The sequence below is a fragment of the Diadema setosum genome, chromosome 4 (genome assembly GCF_964275005.1).
Source record: "Diadema setosum chromosome 4, eeDiaSeto1, whole genome shotgun sequence".
In the NCBI taxonomy this organism is placed as follows: Eukaryota; Metazoa; Echinodermata; class Echinoidea; order Diadematoida; family Diadematidae; genus Diadema; species Diadema setosum.
In genome coordinates this window covers 44,395,240-44,413,850 of record NC_092688.1, presented here as the reverse complement: position 1 = coordinate 44,413,850, position 18,611 = coordinate 44,395,240, and the positions used below count along the sequence as shown (strand labels likewise).

At 39.6% G+C, this 18,611-nt stretch overlaps 1 protein-coding gene across 1 annotated transcript; it reads right to left on the bottom strand.

Moving 5' to 3' along the window:
• Window positions 1-1,596: 1,596 nt before the first annotated feature.
• LOC140227325 (C-signal-like) lies at window positions 1,597-7,304 on the bottom strand. Its single transcript, XM_072307740.1, has 5 exons — window positions 7,149-7,304; window positions 4,610-4,661; window positions 3,436-3,623; window positions 2,415-2,561; window positions 1,597-1,850 (listed from the first exon to the last, which is right to left on the bottom strand). The coding sequence occupies exons 1-5, from the start codon at window positions 7,272-7,274 to the stop codon at window positions 1,620-1,622; spliced, it is 744 nt and encodes a 247-aa protein (XP_072163841.1). The 5' UTR covers window positions 7,275-7,304; the 3' UTR covers window positions 1,597-1,619.
• Window positions 7,305-18,611: the final 11,307 nt, after the last annotated feature.

Below are 18,611 nucleotides of genomic sequence, written 5' to 3'. Positions count from 1 at the left end.
GATATACAAAAACACCATATGGATAATAGCCAGATAGTCTATGAGAAAGATGAACTTGAAAAAGTGTTTACTTCCTCTTTTTTTACATGTACACTGTATGTCACTTGTACCTTTGCAAATGTAACATTCGATATCCAGACTATAATCATGGCCAGTGAAACAAGAGTTTCCAAGATATGAACTTCATCTCCTCTCTCATTTTCTGAAGATTTATTTTTTCACAAAAGACATCACATTGTCAAACTACCTTTTCTCTACATGTTAGAAAAATGTACATACACAAATGAACGCTGAAACAATTACACCTGTATACTCATACACGCACAAGCTAAAAAGAAAACACATTTATCCACATTGTGTGTCAACCACAGACTCAATTATCATTTCATACACACATTGCTCATTTCTGACACTACCATACACACACACACAAACACACACACACACACACACACACACACAGAAGGCAGGAGTGAATAATTCTTATTACACAGCCAACCCATTAAAAGTAAATAGCACAGGGTATCAGTATTTCTTGGAGATAGGAAAGCATATGCAAAATATTATGTAATTATTTACTCAAACATGTACATAATTCATTCCATCATACATTTTTGATCATTCATTAATATAACACGGTTGTCAACTTCTGCAGATGATAAAAAAATATACTGATCCAGAGTTAAGTGAAAAAACAAATGTGACCGGCCATAACAAAAGGATCCGAAAGTCGCTGAAGGCTGAGACGAGAAAATCGAGTTTGAAGTCAGATCATCACAATCGGTCAAAACCATCAAATTTCTGTTGTTGACATAATGCACACAGAGAAAATACCACCTTCGATATCATCGAACCTGAGACATCTATACTGCACCTTCCTTCATTTTACGTATTTGAGAAGTACGTGGATACACTGTTGCCAATTTATACTTTCATAGCAAGCGGTGTGCAGAATTTTATTTTCAATACACGTCATAATACGATGTCATTATAATGATCTCACGGGACATTATGAGCTTTTATCCAGTTATATACATATTATAAGGTCTCAGTCATAAACACTCCGGTTACATACCGGCAATAATTTTCTCCTTTTTACGGTTTTCCTTGCATTGGCGGCCAGAGCTTTACAGTCACTGTGTTAAGAAAGATTACCGTGGTATACACTATCTATATTCACTATTTTACTTCTTCTTCTTTTTTTTTCTCTTTACAGACAGAATATGACCAACTTAAATTGGCTGTTTTCAAAGTTTCCTTTTCAATGAAAGCAAAGTTTACGTTTAGTTCCTTTCATCTTTCCATCTCCTGCTATTATGGTTAAAATAGTCTTCTCAAAAACAGTTTAGAGACCCTTGAGTATAAACGTAGTGAATAATTTTTCTCGGTAATACAGGCTACTAGTTGTGATGAAAACTCCCAAGCGTTTTTGGAAACGTGAAAAAGGACGGAAAATTGTACAAAAAAAAAAAAAAAAGCACAAGGATGCCCGCGAATCTCTTCGGGGAGATTCTGGGGGGGGGGGGGGGCACGAGAGAGAGAGTGGGAACATTGATTCTTACATTTGTGAACTAACTTGTCGACAGGAATAAAAAAAAAAGGTTCATTCTCGGAATCTACTAGTATGGACAGATTTGCATGGGAAATTTGAGGTCAAGAAAAAGACCGTTTTCATTCTCGGAAGCTGCAGAGAAGATTCTCAGCATGGTGGAAACTGATTGCTCTGTAGTCACATCGGCGTTAGACCCTCCCATATCAGTCTGGACCCATCCTGGGTGCTGTGCCAAGACCAGGATCCGATCCCCTCTGAGTTCCACACTCAGTCCCTTGGTGATCATGTTGACTGCAGCCTTTAGACATACACGAAATATTACAAACCATCAGACACAAATCATACAAGAGAAGAAATTGTATACACTGCCTTATCATAACGGTCATGTTATATTCAAATTCAAATTCAACTATTTTCATTTCCATCAAATAAACAGAGAAAATTATATACAATGTATAAGCAGAACATAATAATTGCAAAAACTCAAGTTAACAATATACATGTGATAATGAGTAACAAAATGAAGAAACATAATTGTATTATTTTTAATATAAACATAAACGTAGTACAAATTAAATTAGGATGGGAATGGAAATGGTGGGTCCCACTAAAAACCAAAGCTTGGGACCCACATATTACATGCAATGTAATGTTTGACCAAATATATTTCAAGGTTTTCAGGAAAAACTCTGTTGGATCAGTTGTTACTGTTCATTTTGTAGGGTTGTGAGGTAATGTCTCAAAACAGGGAAAGGACTGAGGTTAGTTGCATTATATTTCCGATCACCTTTGACCTTTTTTGGTTATACCAAGGCATTAATGATGCCAGTATAATCTGGCTTCGTCCATTCGTCTCGATTACCTTGCTCTCCCTGTAACCTGCTAAACCACCTGTTGACTTAGATATGGAGCCCAGAATAGAGGAGATATTGATGATGGCTGCTCTCTCGAAACTGAAAGTCTGGATCTTACTACTCTGAGCAGCTTGGCGCAGCAGAGGAAGAAACACCTGTCAAGAATCGTGGACGGAAAAGAGAAGCAGTTAAAGTTAAATGCCTCTCCATGATTGTTAAGTTTGGCTTTACTCAGTAGAGGTAATTTACTGAATAGAATAACAGGTGCTTCACAAAAGATGGATACAAAATACTAATGTATAAGGTTGTGAAACTTTTAATTGTCATGTGCTTTCATATAAAGCACTTATATTGGTCGTATAACAATATGAAAAACAGGCATCTTTCAATAAAAATGACGTGATGCTTTCATCGCCTCACAGCTTTCCTGTTAGTCTGTACAAAACAAAAAACCAAAATGTAATGATATCTCAGTCAATAATACCGCATAAGTCCTAAATGGATATGGTAACAGGACTTGACACATACTTTGTTCTCTGCATGGTGACTGAAATCCTTGAATTTGGCCTATATATATATATATATATATATATATATTAAAGTTAATTTTCTTCTTTTTTTTTTTGCCCAATCAGGTCAACAAAAGAGAGCCTTTTTGGAAATCTGGGAGCCCAGCATCAAATATTAGTGGCCTCGGGTCACCGGGTCACCGCTAATGTCAAGCCCTGTAATAAGTATGGGGAATTAATGCGTCGTTAATAATGATAATGATTCATAAGAGCGCCTTTTCCACTGGATACGAAGCGCTATGAGATTTCATCCCTGGTCGCCACAGGAGACAAAATATGCAGTGAAAGTACAAGGTCTACCTTGGGATATCAAAATAAGTAGGTCTTCATATATTGTTTGAAGTGATCATTTTGTTGGTGATAATTTCAGAAGAGGAGGGAGCTTGTTCCACAGCCTGGGAGCAGTAAAGGAGATTGAAAGCTGCATCGCCAGCTAGTTTGTTTGTTCAGCATCATTTACCTGGGTAACTCTGATGAGACTAATCACGTTGACGTCCATTACGGCTGTGAGACTCTCCCTAGTGGCATCTGTGTAGCCCTCATTGTTGTTCATGCCTGCGTTGTTGATCAGGACGTTGAGACCCTTCTCGCCGACGACACTCGAGACCGCCTCCACGGCAGGCTGATATGTGGCTTCATTCTGGACATCTGGATGTCACGGTCAACATTAAAAAGGGATATGTTCATCTCTAAATCAATCAATCAATCATTAATATGTATCATAAAATGGGCTTTAGAATCTCATGCAATCTGATTGGTCAATTGTCATAATTGCATTGATTTTTACCGATCCACACTGAGCCATGCGTCCGGTAAAGTCCGAACGCATGGCTCAAGTCTTATATGTACCGGACGCATAATGGGGAAAATGGATGTATTTCATGAATTTACAAACGGGCCCATTTTATAACACAAATGATGCACAGCCCTACATTTCGTGGATCAGTGAGAATTGGATGTTCTCGTTTAACTTTGGAACAGTCTAAAACCCGCTCGCAATGCTCGTGTGTTTAAACAGTTCCAAAGTTAAACTCGCGCATCCAATTCTCACCGATCCACTCTGTCCTGTGCATCTTTATTTTGTATAATCAGATAATAGCGCTCTTTAAACTGTGCAACAGAATCAACTTTCTTGGTTCCATTGTATGATAAATATTAATGAAGTTCAAACTACATGTAAGGTCAAGTGTTAATTGTATATCATTTCATGTATATACATCATCACCAAATTATCATAATCATTATTTCAAAAGAGAGGTCTGTAACTTAAGTTCGAAATAGCATACGATGGGGTCGTTATCAAAATACCTTGAACGGTGTTGAACTTGAACACCACTCAAATTCACTTCTGCAATGAATCTGCAATCTATATATTATTTACAATATCGAGGCACGCTTTTCTATCGGAGTTTAAAAAGGATAACACTATATATATATATATATATATATATATATATATAAGCTTAAGGCTTATTTGACATCTCTGTATAAGATGTTCCCATGTTAGTTTCATGATGATGTTTGAGGGAGAAAACAGTTTTGCATTCAATCAAAAACTTTTGAAGACATATATCTCAAATAACATTTTCTATATTCGGTCTTCGTTTGTAGACAAAGGGCCACGATGAACATACCTAATCCAATAATGTGAACGTTCTCGTTACCAGCGGCCAAGGTTTGAAGATCCTGAAAAAAAAAAAATGTAAGAAAGGATCTGACACTCAAAATGTATCAAGGACCCGTATAGGCTATAAAGAAATTGTCAATTTGTTTAAACGCTACCATTTTCACTTTAAGCTACTGTTTACCATTGGGAGCAGTGATTTATTATTTTTTTTTTATTATATCACATTAACACATTAGCATAGTTCATTTGTATCACAAAGCATACTACCACATAAAAAAAAAGAAATGGCAATAAAGCAGCAAACATACGGAGATATCACCAATTTTCTCAATATAACTGATAGATGTTTTGATCTAGAGATGATTTCAATAAAACTTGGTGCACGTTTTATATATTCAACAATATACTTAACATTGATTAATACTGATTAACATTTCTAAGTTGGTTGGTTTCTCAATACAGTGCATCCCTAACTCACATTTTAGAACCATTTTGAAGCACTAAATCTGCTTTTTCATCTGCAAATGACAAATAGTGGCTTCTGTATAATATGAGCAAAGGTTTGGTACATTCGTGTAGAATATGTCATTCATTAACTTTTCTGTGCTCTGTTCCACCTGTATGTTATACATTGGAGAAAACCCACACCGATGCATTCAGTGGACTTCCGTTATAATATAAAGTCCTCTGGACCGGCAGTTGTTACATCGAAATTTCGTTATAACCGAACAAATACACAATAAATATAGCGCTGATAATGCTGGGGCTTGAATTTTTACTTCGTTGTAACCAGAATTTTGTTTGTGATAACCGTGTTCGTGGTAACGGGAATGCACTGTACTGTAAAAACATGACAATTATATAATCACTGGTTTGCAGTTTGCAGCTATCGTTTCATACTCCGTCGGCTTCACAGATGATATAATAATATATGCATTTAAACAACTCCGGACCAGCTGTTATTATTTTGCCTTTCTTTTTACACATAAATTCAACTCAAAATCAGTGAACGAAGTTGTTTAGTTTTGTTTGGATCAGGTATATAAGTGATCAACTAAATCTTTCATGTATGAAATTATGATAAAAGAACATGAAGAAAAAGCAGTTGATACATTGAATGCATATTCAACTGTACGTCCATGCATGTATACCTGAAGTTAAAAACAAATTCAAAAGCAACTCCACATAATATCAGAAGTGCATGGGACGTACATCATCGTAAGCAAGCGCTGGCGTGGGTATATGCATGCAACAGATCTTTTTTCTTCCGTCAGTATCTGTTCACCGCAAAAGAATTCCTTCATTTTTATCAATAATGGATATTGAGCGCCTTCACTATACTCGGCAGAGATGCCACAGCTTGTGTCAACTTTCTGTTTATCTTTATTTTTTTTTTTTGAGTGGGGAAGAGATAATTATCAATCTCAAAGATAAGATAGACCATGCTCACACAGAATTAGAAACTGCATGCTTCGATAAAACCATGATACTGTAATATACTTGGGTATACCTCCTTGATATGTTGATATATTCAAAGACCATTTTTGTGCAGATATCTATAGGCCTAGGTGATAGTTAAATGCTTCATAATGGTCATGCAGCGTCTGAATCTTACACTGGATTTCACCGTCGAAAGCAGTATAGACAAGCTAAAAAACATAGGTCCACATGATCATCGATCAAACATGACAAACAGAAAGAGATGTATGGTCAAATAATACTGTACGTTTGTATACGGTCACAACGAGTATGATAATTATTATACCGTCCCCCCCCCCCAAAAAAAAAAAAAAAAAAATTACAACGGAACCCTCCGCAATGATATCTTTAAAAATAGCGAATCAATCCAAATACAAATTCAGGGTATGAAACTATAACTCATTACCCACATCTTACAGAAAACCCCATTCGATTTGCTTCAGTGGTCAAAGAGAAATGAGGAATTTTGTAGAGGATGTCAAGAATCTCTTCCCTCCAAGTTTTGTCTATTGTACATGTATTCACACACAAAAGCATCGAAGTGCTAAACTTGGAAGAAATCAGGCTCATGACATGCTTTCCAACATTCCACATTTATCTGTGACCGCTCAACCAAATTAAATGGGTTTTTCTGCAAAATAGAGCTAAGATGTTATATTTTGAGACTCTGAAGTAGCATTTAGACATTTTAATCATTTTGGGTGTTATCAATGCGAAAATCTGATTGTAATTTTTTTTTTGGGGGGGGCATACTGTATAGCTCCTTGTCCCTTTAATTCCCCCCCCCCCCGACAGACAGAGAAACATACAAACAGACGGATAGAGAAAGAGACAGAGTCAGAGAGTCAAAGACAGAATGACTACATACAGATATACGTGTATATGGGAGATACCACAAACAGCACGTTATTTTCATATCCACACAAGCAAATTCTGTGTCTGCGCAGAGACCTGCATACATGCCCAAAACAACTGTACTATTGATGTCAAAATGGCGACGAAGAAATATCATGAATCATGGAAATAATTCATATCCAAACAGTTATCGAAATTGTCGTTATTTCTACCTTTGCCTTCTCTGGACTCCTGCAAGCAGCGAAGATGTGGGCTGGTCGTGGATTACGTCCAGCAAGCTGGCGTACGAACTCCAGGCCAATACCCCTGTTAGCACCCGAGATAAATACAGATGCCATGGTCGTAAACCAGGTTCTAGGTCATGTATGTAACAGATAGGTTGTTACGGTAGTGGCAATGTATACAAGAGGCTGGTGTGTATTGCTATCTAGTCTGCTTCGTTGGAGCAAGGGGTTTGGCTCGCATCAGTTTGTTGTATGACCATGCATAATTTTTATGTGTACTTTGACCACGCTCCTCGGGCATATACCATGGAGCTACCATGGGCATACTGAATACAATGTAGATGTTGTTATAGCTTTTTATTACAAAGTCATGTACAGTATTTTGTTACCTGTCTCCATCCTCGAATGCCGTTTTGAGGGTTCTGTTAAACACTCGGGTTTAACACAACAGGAAATGATACAGGAAGATGTCCATGGTTTGATATACAATGTATCATACAATGCACACTGCAGGCAATCTAGACAGGTCAGGGAAGGTCATCGCGAGTATACTGATAACTATCATTATTGTCACCATTGTGGGCCGCCAAACTGGTGCCTCTAAATGCCGAGTCACTGAAGATCCTCATGACGTTAAACGTGCTAAAGGGATGGTGTATAGTATCGGATGAGATGCGCGGTTTCAGCCTTCAACTTTTTGCGAGATACTGTAGGCCTATTTGGAAACCCCTTTCTTAAATATTAGCGAGTACAGTATAAACAATTCTGAGAGGAATTCAAAATTAATTTGCTGAAACAGTTTTGACATGGCTGAGATGTCCACACACAAAATAATAAATAAAACAAAACAATAACAATAAAAGGTGAGTCCCACCTTTTATCAGAATTGCTTCGTTTTGGATATCTCAGCCATTTCAAAACCAATTTTCATCACATAAACTTTGAATTCCTCTTTGAATTCCTCTTAGAATTATGTGCTCTTCCATATTTCATTAGAAGTTTTTCATTATCTCAAAAATCATCATACTATTGTGGTTGGCAACCTGATTAAGCCCCATCTCAACCGTGCACAATCCCTTTGAATTCCACTTTTTTTTTCTCTGGCATGAGCGATAACCATCGTCACATGAGAATGAAGAGTAAAACTATCATAAAGAGAAAATCATCTTTTACATATTATTTAAACTGACGCAAGATGAGGTCAACAGAGGCATCGAGATGGACAATAATATGTAAGAAAGGAAATGAAAAAAGACAACCAAAAGAAGCTGAATGGTGAAAATTGAGCAACTTAAGATAAAAAATCACAGCAAATGTGGTAATAGTCTTAACCATGTCAACTGAAAAAAAAAATAGGAAACATCACAAACAACAAAACACATGCATACATTGATACGAGCAGATTTGTTCATAGACATCTTCTGCAGCCTGGCAGAAATCATCTTAATTAATGTTAGAAACATGCACGGCTTTCGCTATATTGCAGAAGTTGCCAGCAAGAATGTTGTGTATACAAAATGCAAAAGGAGGACGTGTGCGTAACATACAATCTTACGGACAGACATGCAAACGCACTGTCATTATCTATCAACACCAAAGAGGTTCTATAAGTAAAACTCTTTGATCAACACACTGTCAGTTAAGATATTAATACAAACTTATGTGTGACCTTGCATCACCCCCACTCAGGAAAAAAAAAAAAATCTCCAGACCTGGATGTGCTACTTATCTAAGGGCAGATTCTAAAAGAGCAGACTTTAATATGATGTATTATTCAATCCAAATGGACTCTCCTATTATAGATCGTCTTAATGCGGGAAAGAAAACACACACTCTGAAAAAGTGTTTCGCTCTGTAATTGCAAAGCCGTGCTCTGTGCAATGAATAGAACAAGCAGTGAGGTGGGAAGACTCTTCACACTTCCCTGGAACAAGAGAACAAGATGTAAAACTCCTGCAACAGCAATGAAATTCAGCACTCTAAACTCACACAAAATCACGCTATAGACACTCTCTCTCGCCTCCCCCATTTTTTGCGGGGGGGGGGGGGGGTAGGGGTGTTGATTTATAATTCGCTGCGTCCCACGTGCGTGCATTAATTGCAAGATAGGATCTTACCTGTGGTACGCGCTCGACATGCAGCATAGCCTGACATCGCAGGGGAAGCACCGTTTCGTACAAATGTTGATGTTGGAGTGTGTTGGAAAGAGATAACGTCTTTCGAGAGGAGGTAGCTCTTATTGTAAGCTGCCTTCAAAACAAATCTATCCCTAGCAATCGTGTTAAAGTGATTTGAAGAAAATCCAAAAATTTTACTCTGCGGTTCAGCGAAAAAGCTGGCATGCTCGTCCTCTATTACGTCGGAGGTGTTGGAGCCAACGGAGGCACCTATACGAACGGACTGGAGCCCGAGGGCGAGGGCATGCGTTCACATGAAGACTTGGGTCCTGGTCGCAAAGTAGTAGCGAACACGATCCAGATCAGCAGCGACTGCTCAAAAGGCACCATGATGAAAATGGTAATTATGATGGAAAGAGTTCCTTAGGTGCCTCTTTGGAGCTCTGCCCTTCTGACTTATTGATAATGCATTCTGTGTAAGCTAAAATTGGTGGGCTGCTAACCGCACCAGTGACCCCAACGCGTACATGTACAGCGATAAGGCTATATTTGATAGTTATGCAGGGGGTAACTACACACAGCCCAGTAGCTATAAGAATTCGGGTCCCCGAATCTATCTGTCAACAAGTACAGCCGTTTTCAACCCATGAGCAGTGGCGTATCTAAGGGGGGGCAAGGGGGGCACGTGCCCCGGGCGCCACTCCTTGGGGGCGCAAAAAAAACGAAAAAAAAAAAACGAAGAAGAAGAAGAAAAAAAGGAAAAAAAAAGAAGAAGAAGAAGAAAAAAAAGGGAAAAAAAACGAAGAAGAAGAAGAAGAAGAAAAAAAAAAAAGAAAGAAAAGGAGAAGAAGAAGGGAAAAAAAAAAAAAAAAACTCGCCCGGAAGGGGGGAGGGAGAATGGTGGGGGGGGGGGGGGGGCAGAAAACCAAATCAAACAAGATAAAAACAAAACATGATGATGACGCGGACAAAATGACAATGTTTATTGTGTTCACACAAAAATTCCATGTTCTGTGAGCTGAAATACAAATATTTTCGGCTCGCTCGCTGCGCTCGCTCGCCAAAATTTATATGAAAAAGAAGGTAAGAACAAAACGTAATGATGACAAAATGACAGTGTCTATTGTGTTCACACATGTCATTTTATATTTAGCAGGCAAAATGTTTCACGGAGCAGCGGCTGCAATTTCGTTCTGAAGCGATCGCCAATTGGATCAAAAGAAGGCGCCAACGGTTTCGAACATACGGGGGGGGGGGGGGGCGCAAAAAACCCCGAATCAAACAAGATAACAACAAAACGTAATGATGACGCGGAAATATACAAATTTCGGCTCACTCGCTCGCACTAATTTAGAGTATTTTTTCAAGTCCTCATTTTGTTGGTATAAATCGTTATCTATAAGGCCGTCACTATATCTTGATTAGAATTGTAAGATTTAATAAGCAAAAAATGACAAGAGTTTCATGATTTGTAAGCTGAAATACAAAAATTTTCGGCTCGCTCGCTGCGCTCGCTCGCCAAAATTTGTATTAAAAAAAAGAGAAGAAGATAAGAACAAAACTTGACGATGACGCGGACAAAATGATAATGTCTGTTGTGTTCACTCATGTCATTTTATATTTAGCAGGAAAAATGTTACACGGAGCAGGGACTGCAATTTCATTCGTTCTGAAGCGATCACCGATCGGATCAAAAGAGGACGCCAACGGTTTCGAACATACGGGGGAGGGGGCGCAAAAAAAAAATAAAAAAAGATAAGAAAAAAAACGTAATGACGCAGAAATATACAAATTTCGGCTCACTCGCTCGTACTAATTTAGAGTATTTTTTCAAGTCCTCAGTTTGTTGGTATAAATCGTTATCTATAAGGTCGTCACTATAATTGTGAGATTTGATAAGCAAAAAATGACAAGAATTCCATGTTTTGTAAGCTGAAATACAACAATTTTCGGCTCGCTCGCTGCGCTCGCTCGCCAAAATTTATATAAAAAAGATAAGAACAATACGTGATGATGACGAGGACATATACAAATTTCAGCTTACTCGCGCGCACTAATTTAGAGTTTTTTAAAGTCCTCAGTTTTTTTTGGTATATATTGTTATCTATAAGATTAGAATTGTAAGATTTGGCAAGCAAAAAATGACAAGAATTCCATGTTTTGTAAGCTGAAATACAAAAATTTTCGGCTCGCTCGCTGCGCTCGCTCGCCAAAATCTATCAAAATTCATTACATTTATATCACCCTCAAAAGATCCCTTTTAAGTGCTTGAAAAAGCATCATGTGGACTTTGTTTAAAGTCCCTACCGGGATGGTGTTGGGGTTGAACACTTTTTCAGAAATTAAGGGCGCAATTTTCGTGCTTGCCCCGGGCGCCGTTTTCCCTAGATACGCCACTGCGCATGAGAGACATCGTCAGCTGGCTTGAGATCTGTACTTACATGCCTCCACTGTCTTGGATGTGAGCCCTTGTGTATCGTAGCTATCCTGTTTTCCACAAACGTATGAAACCGTTTGTCCACATTGCATTTCATGAGCTTGAATCCTCCTTTACCTAAGAGGTGAGTCAGCTCATCTACTAGCTCTATTGCCTCTTCCTCAGTGTTGCTTGACACCAGGCAATCATCCACATTGAAGTTCTGTTTGACAGACTGTACTGCAACCATTCAAAAATCATCTTTGAACTCCTCAGCTGTGTGTCTCAAGGCATAGCTGAAACAGCTAGGGCTCCATGTTCCTCCAAAGAGATGAACGCACATACGGTACATCTTGGGACTCTAATTCAAGTTTCCTTCTGGCCACCAAAGAAATCTGAGCATGTCTCGTTCATCTGGTGGTACTCTCACTTGATGGGACATCTCCTTTATGTCTCCCATCACAGCTAATGGTTCTTGCCGGAACCTGAGCAACACACCCCAAAGTTTGTTGGTCATATCTGGGCCTTGTCATTCAGTGCTTTCCCTTCGCATTTTGAAGCACAGTCGAACACAATTCTCCGTTTGTCTGGCTTATGGGGGTTGAGCACTGCATGGTGGGGCAAGTACCAAACAGGTCTCCTTGTGTTCACGTCTTCATCTCACACCTCTTCTGCATAGCCTTTTTCCAACAAAGCAGCTATTTCATAACTGTACTTCTGGTGCCGTTGTACATTATTCTGGAGCGTCTTTCACAAAGACTGCAGTCTGGTGAGGGTGACATGATGGTTGTCAGGTAGCTTGAGAGGTTTCTCCTTGAAGGGAATGGGGAGCTCAAAATGTCTGAGACTTTGGCAAACAGTGTCATCCTAATACCTACAATACTCTTTTGTCATTGCTCGACATGGCCGCCTCATTGCTGCACAGGGATTCTGTGGATGCCAAAGACCAGGGCTAGAACGTCTTCACTTGTTCTTTAAGTGTAGTGTCATTTGAAATAAAACGTGAGCACCCATCTCCCATCTTTCCTATCTTCAATGAACCTTGAAGCGCACATCCAAAGGCTGTCTTGGTAGCATACGGCTCTCCTGGTCCACCAAGGCACACCTCTAATGGCATCGCGGCTTCGGGAACATCTCGTACAATCAGGAGCTTTACACTTACAGGATTCACACGGGAAAAGAGTATGTCACTTTATAGATGTCTGTACGTGCTGACTTCCTCGGCCCTTGCAACATTATCTGCACTGATGTTCATAGACTTCTTGGTGTAGACAGTTGGCAAGTCTACAACATATGATGTATCTGGATTCTCAACCACTAGACTTGTTATGGTGGCCTCTACTTGGCTGTGAGCCTTCTCAAGTGTAGACATTGAAAGGATCTGCTTCCTACCCGTAGCCTAAAGTTGCAATGCAAGTCTTCAGTGTAAAAGGTGCTGGTTGACCCGCTATCCTGCAGAGCAAACGTCTGAGCAGTCACTGTCCCTCCCTGGCTCGTACCTTGACTGGGACGATGGGTAGCCAACAGGAGTTGGAACTACAGATGGTGAACCTGTTGAGGTGCAGAATATCAATTCTGCGCCTCAGCAGGTTCACCATCTGTAGTTCCAACTCCTTGCTGAGAGCCTCTTGTTCCGCACAAGTAGGAGATGCTTGAACATGAAGGAGCATGGCATGCTTCTTCCCACATCTGTCAATCTGGCACGTTCTCCTCAGCTGCTTGCATTCAAACAACTGATGACTGCCATTGCATGGAACACAATGCTGCCTTCGATGTGCTGTTCACAGCAAGTGATTCCTTTGTCCTGGAGCTCCTCGTTGACTTTTCTGTCACACCATGGCGTTGACTTTTCTCCTCAGGAAGATTCGCTTTACCATACACAGGATCATTCTGCTCCCTGGCCTTAACTTGGACGAACTCCAGCTTACATTGCATGTTGGGACTCTATCTTGGGTCTGAATTGCACTAATTCTTGTCAGCCATCTCCATTTCAGAAAGCTTGAAAGTCTTCCAACCATTGCAAGAAGTATACTCTGTGGCGAGAGCTCACTCTCGAATCCCATCGCTTGCATGGGCATATAGCATAGGCCCTACGGTCATGTCATCATTTAATTCAGTCAGGGCTCTCCTATCGTGCGGTGAAATCTTTCCACCCTCTGTGATCCTTTTCATCCATGCGTCAATGTTGAAGACAGAATTGCCGAACCACTGCTTCAGAAGTGGTTTGGCCATCTTATACCCTTGCTCGGGTGGCATCATAAGACACGCTTGGAGCAACTTCCTTAGTTCGCCAACACAGTAATGGAGAAGGCATGTCAATTTCTCTGTGTCGTTCACATCTACTCGGTCAACACTGACTTTGAAGCCCTTCCAGAACTCCCAGTACCTCAAGGGATTTCCGTCGAATTTCATAAGTTGAACTTGAGGACGACGAAGGGTGTCACCCAGCTGCTGTTGACTTTGTTGCAACATCTGAAAGGCAGATAAACTTGTTGCTCCACCAACTGGGTATGGCAATGTGTCATCTCTTCTGCCTTTTACATCTGGAGATTCAACAGGTGTATTTGACCCTTCTGCCTGCTGGAATATCTCCTCCTCTGCTTTGGCGATGCTAAGCTGGGTTCTCGACTTCAGTTGATTCCTTCGCTGCTTCAACTGGAGCTCACCTTGCTGTCAAATTGACTCACCGAGTCCTCTGGACGTACATCATCAGGCTGGACACCACCTGATGGTTGGGCGCTCCTCTCCTCACCACTGTCCATGTTGTTCATCTTGGATGACTTCCACTCCAAGCTGTCGATGAACTGTGTGTAGCTGGTAGCAAAAAACACAACGCCCTCTATTATGTGCAAAAATACTCAATGAATCTAGGCCCTCGCTTCTGATGTCATGCATCTCTTACATTAATATTCTTTTTGTTGTGCTTACAATTTCTGATTTCTTATGTTTAAAGCCGAATTTCATTGAAGTTTCTTAGAGTCTGGAATGACTATTTTGACACATTTTAATTTTGACACATTTGACACTGAAATGCTGCTTGCTTTTGCTAGCTTTATGTATTCAAAGATGTAACTGAGAATTGTGCATTAACTGAAAGCCAAAACGTTGTTCTCGTATGCCAGAACTGATGATTAAATAAAATGTATGTCTGTAAGCATAAGAAATGTGTGAAGCAACACTGTAGCTACTAACACAATTTCAGTTGGGTAATTACGAAAATTTGAAATCCTAGCCAAGAAAGTTTGCCAGAAATCCACTATCTCATAGCTTACACCCTCATGGTTGCTACATAATTTCTCATGATCGATTATCGGTAATCAGAGTGAATCGCAGGCAGTTTGTTGGAAAATATAATTGCAAAGGCATGATTGATCATCACATTATGTTCAGTGATTCTACCTTCCTACAACGCTGAATGAATGTGAACGGGGAGAGCTTTTCTGAAATGAAATGTATGTACTACGATCAAAATCATTCCACACTTTTGATCTCAAAACCCTCCTTAAAAACTCATCGTCCTGGCAAATCATGTTAGCTAGGTAAATTTCGTGGTAGACCTTTTCGATGTATTGGAAGCAAATTCCGAGTGATGGAAGATAAAGTCTGGGGCCTTCCGAGAACTATGTGTTGGCTTTAATGCCACACAGATCTGAGAACCTTGTGATACAGGTATACTGGAAATAAAATCTCATTTGAATTGAATTGAACTGAATTGTAATGGCATATTGTCCTTCTGGCTATCAAACTTTTATGCAGTAAGAAAAACAAAGAATAAATAAGTCTCACAGTCTTCAATTAAGGCAAAATTTCTTTTGTACACAACCAAAGAAAACTGTTTACCTTGCGTGAGCTTTCGCCTACTGTCTGTAGGCTTCATCAGACTGACGTTGACTCGCCGTTGATGGGGTGAAGGCAGTCTTACAGTCCGAGAGAATGGGAATGAACGCTGAAGATAATACATGTATTGCCCCTCGTCACGATTCATGTGTTCCCGCCCCCGCTGTATGTGGCTCGCCTCTCTTATCCAACGTGTGAATTTGTTGCTGTCTTTGGACACAATCTTGCTCTGTTTCCAGTCAATGATGTGGTTTTCCTGCGCCACGTGATCACTTATGGCTGACTTTTTAGGAGTGAGATCTGCCTCCTTCTTTTTGGCCCTTGTGAAATATGTCTTCCCCAGTGACTCTGCCTCTTTTTGGTGTTCTGACTTCCTGACTCCGAATTTCCTGCCCGTCTCCCCTATGCAGACCTTGTCACAATCCTTACAAGGTATTTGGTACACTACTCCTATCGAGTCCTCAGGCGATCTTTTGTCCTTGGGGTGAACCAACAGTCCTCGTAGTTTGGTGAGGGGGCGCATGGTGGTAGCAACATTGTATTTGGTGAAGATCCTTTGGAGTGCTTCAGACGTGCCCTTTACATATGGGATCGTGACCATGCATTTCTTCTTGGTGGTCTGGGTAGACTTGGGTTTGTCCTTGGGCATTTGGGTCATCTGTTGGTTGACCTGTCGAAACGACCAGTCAGGGTATCCACATAATCTGAGGGTGGACTGGATATGTTCTTCTTCAGTCTGTACATCCCTTGAGTCTGTGGTGATACCATGGGCCCTATCCATGAGTGTTCTGTAAACTCCAAGCTTCTGATGAAGAGGGTAGTGTGAAGAAAAGTTGAGATATTGGCCTGTGTGTGCTTTTTTCCTGTAGACAACTAACTTGACCTCGCCGTCTGGATGTTTGATGATTCTTGTGTCCAAAAAGGGGATTGAGTTTGATTCTTCCATCTCATGTGTAAACTTGATACTCCCAGTAACATCTGCTTGGTTAAGATGGTCCTTGAGTTGGTCTACACAATCCTTTTTCACAACAGCAAGTATGTCATGGACATATCGTTTCCAGAGTCTGGGTTTGATAGCAGTGGGTGCTGTAGAAAGTACTGTCTGTTCTAGATCTTCCATAAACAGGTTCGCTACAATAGGGGAGACAGGGCTGCCCATCGCTGCACCAAACTTCTGGTGGTAGACCTGGCCATTGAGTTGGAAATAAGTGGTAGTAAGGATGAAACTCAACAGCTCGATGATGTTGTCTGGAGTCAGGTTGATTCTTTCCTTCAGACTAGTATCCTTATGAAGACGATCTTTGACAATGTCCAAGGATTGGTCGATGGGAGTATTGGTGAAAAGGCTGACCACATCAAAAGACACCAGTGACTCTCCTTGTTCAAAGGTCTCTCGGACTGTAAGACTGCCTACACCCCCATCAACGGCGAGTCAACGTCAGACTGATGAAGCCTACAGATAGTAGGCGAAAGCTCAGGCAAGGTAAATAGTATTCTTCGGTTGTGTACAAAAGAAATTTCGCCTTAATTAGAGAATCACCAACCAGATGAACCTCTTCCAGGATCTCACCCAGGATCTCACAGTCTTCCTTTTGAGAGCTCACTCAAAGCATTCAAAATTGTAATGTACATGTATTAGCCACCATGTATGTCAAGTAACCAGCATGTGTTGTGTTTATACTTGTACCTACTGTAAAAGAAAAGGCATATACATTGTATTTAAATTCTTAAAGCATATCAGCTTACCAGTGAAGAAATCGTATACACTGCATGTCACTTGTACCTTTGCAAATGTAGCATTTAATATCCAGATCATAATGACGGCCAGTGAAACAAGAGTTACCATGATATGAACTTGATCTCCTCTCTAGTTTTCTGAGGATTTATTTTTTACAAAAGCATCACATTATCAAACTACCTTGCTCTACATGTTTAAAATATGTACATGTTAAAAAAAATTGTACTACATGTACACTGAAAAAATTATATTCATACACAAGCTAAAAAAAAAACATTTATCCACATTGTGTCATCACAGACTCAATTATCATTTCAAACACACACTGTTTCTGTTTCTGTCACTACACATTGTGCCACACACACACACACACAGAAGGCAGGAGTGAATAATTCTCATTACACAGCCAACCCATGAAAAGTAAATAACACAGTGTATCAGTATCTCGTGGAAAAACTTGCAGTTGCGGATAGGAAAGCATACACATGTATATTATATAGATTATAAATTTACCCAAACATGTACACACACTGTAATTCATTCCATCATACATTCATTCATCAACACACCAGGGTTGCCAACTTTTGCAGATGATTAAAAACCATACAGTCAAGTGGAAAAAAAGGAAATATATATACAGTGGACTCCCGTTATAACAAAGTCCTCTGGGCCAGCAGTTTTCTGTTATAACGAAGTCTTCTGGACCAGCAGTTTTCTTTCGTTATATCGAAATTTAATCATAACCTAACAAATAAACAATAGAAATACATAGAGCTGATAATGTTGCGGCCTGAATTTTTACTTTGTTGTAACCGGAATTTTGTTATAACCGTGTTCGTTATAATTGGAGTGCACTGTATATATACAATATATATATATATATATATATATATATATATATATACATGTATATATATGTATCTGTATATATACTTTATTTATTCATTCATTGATATACTTTTCAAGAAAGGGGAGATTGCACATTCTCAGCATATTGATTTGAATTTAGGAGAAAAATCCTTTCTCAAACTCCCACCTTTTTTTTGAAGGACAAAGATAAGTTATTGAAAAAAAAAAATTAGTTAAAAACTCTGGTACACATGTACACTGTGACAATTACAACCCCATATTCTCCTTGCCAAATTGGATAAGGAAGAGTACAACATAATACAAAAACAATTAAAAAAAAGAGAAGAAAATCTTGTGCTAAACCTACAGTAGTTCCTCTAAAAGGCTCTAGGAATACATGTAATAAAAGTTGTTCAAACATATGAAGAGATTTATTGCAAAATAGTCTGTAAGCACCTTTTTTAAACATTTCAAAGTCCATCATCAGATAGAGC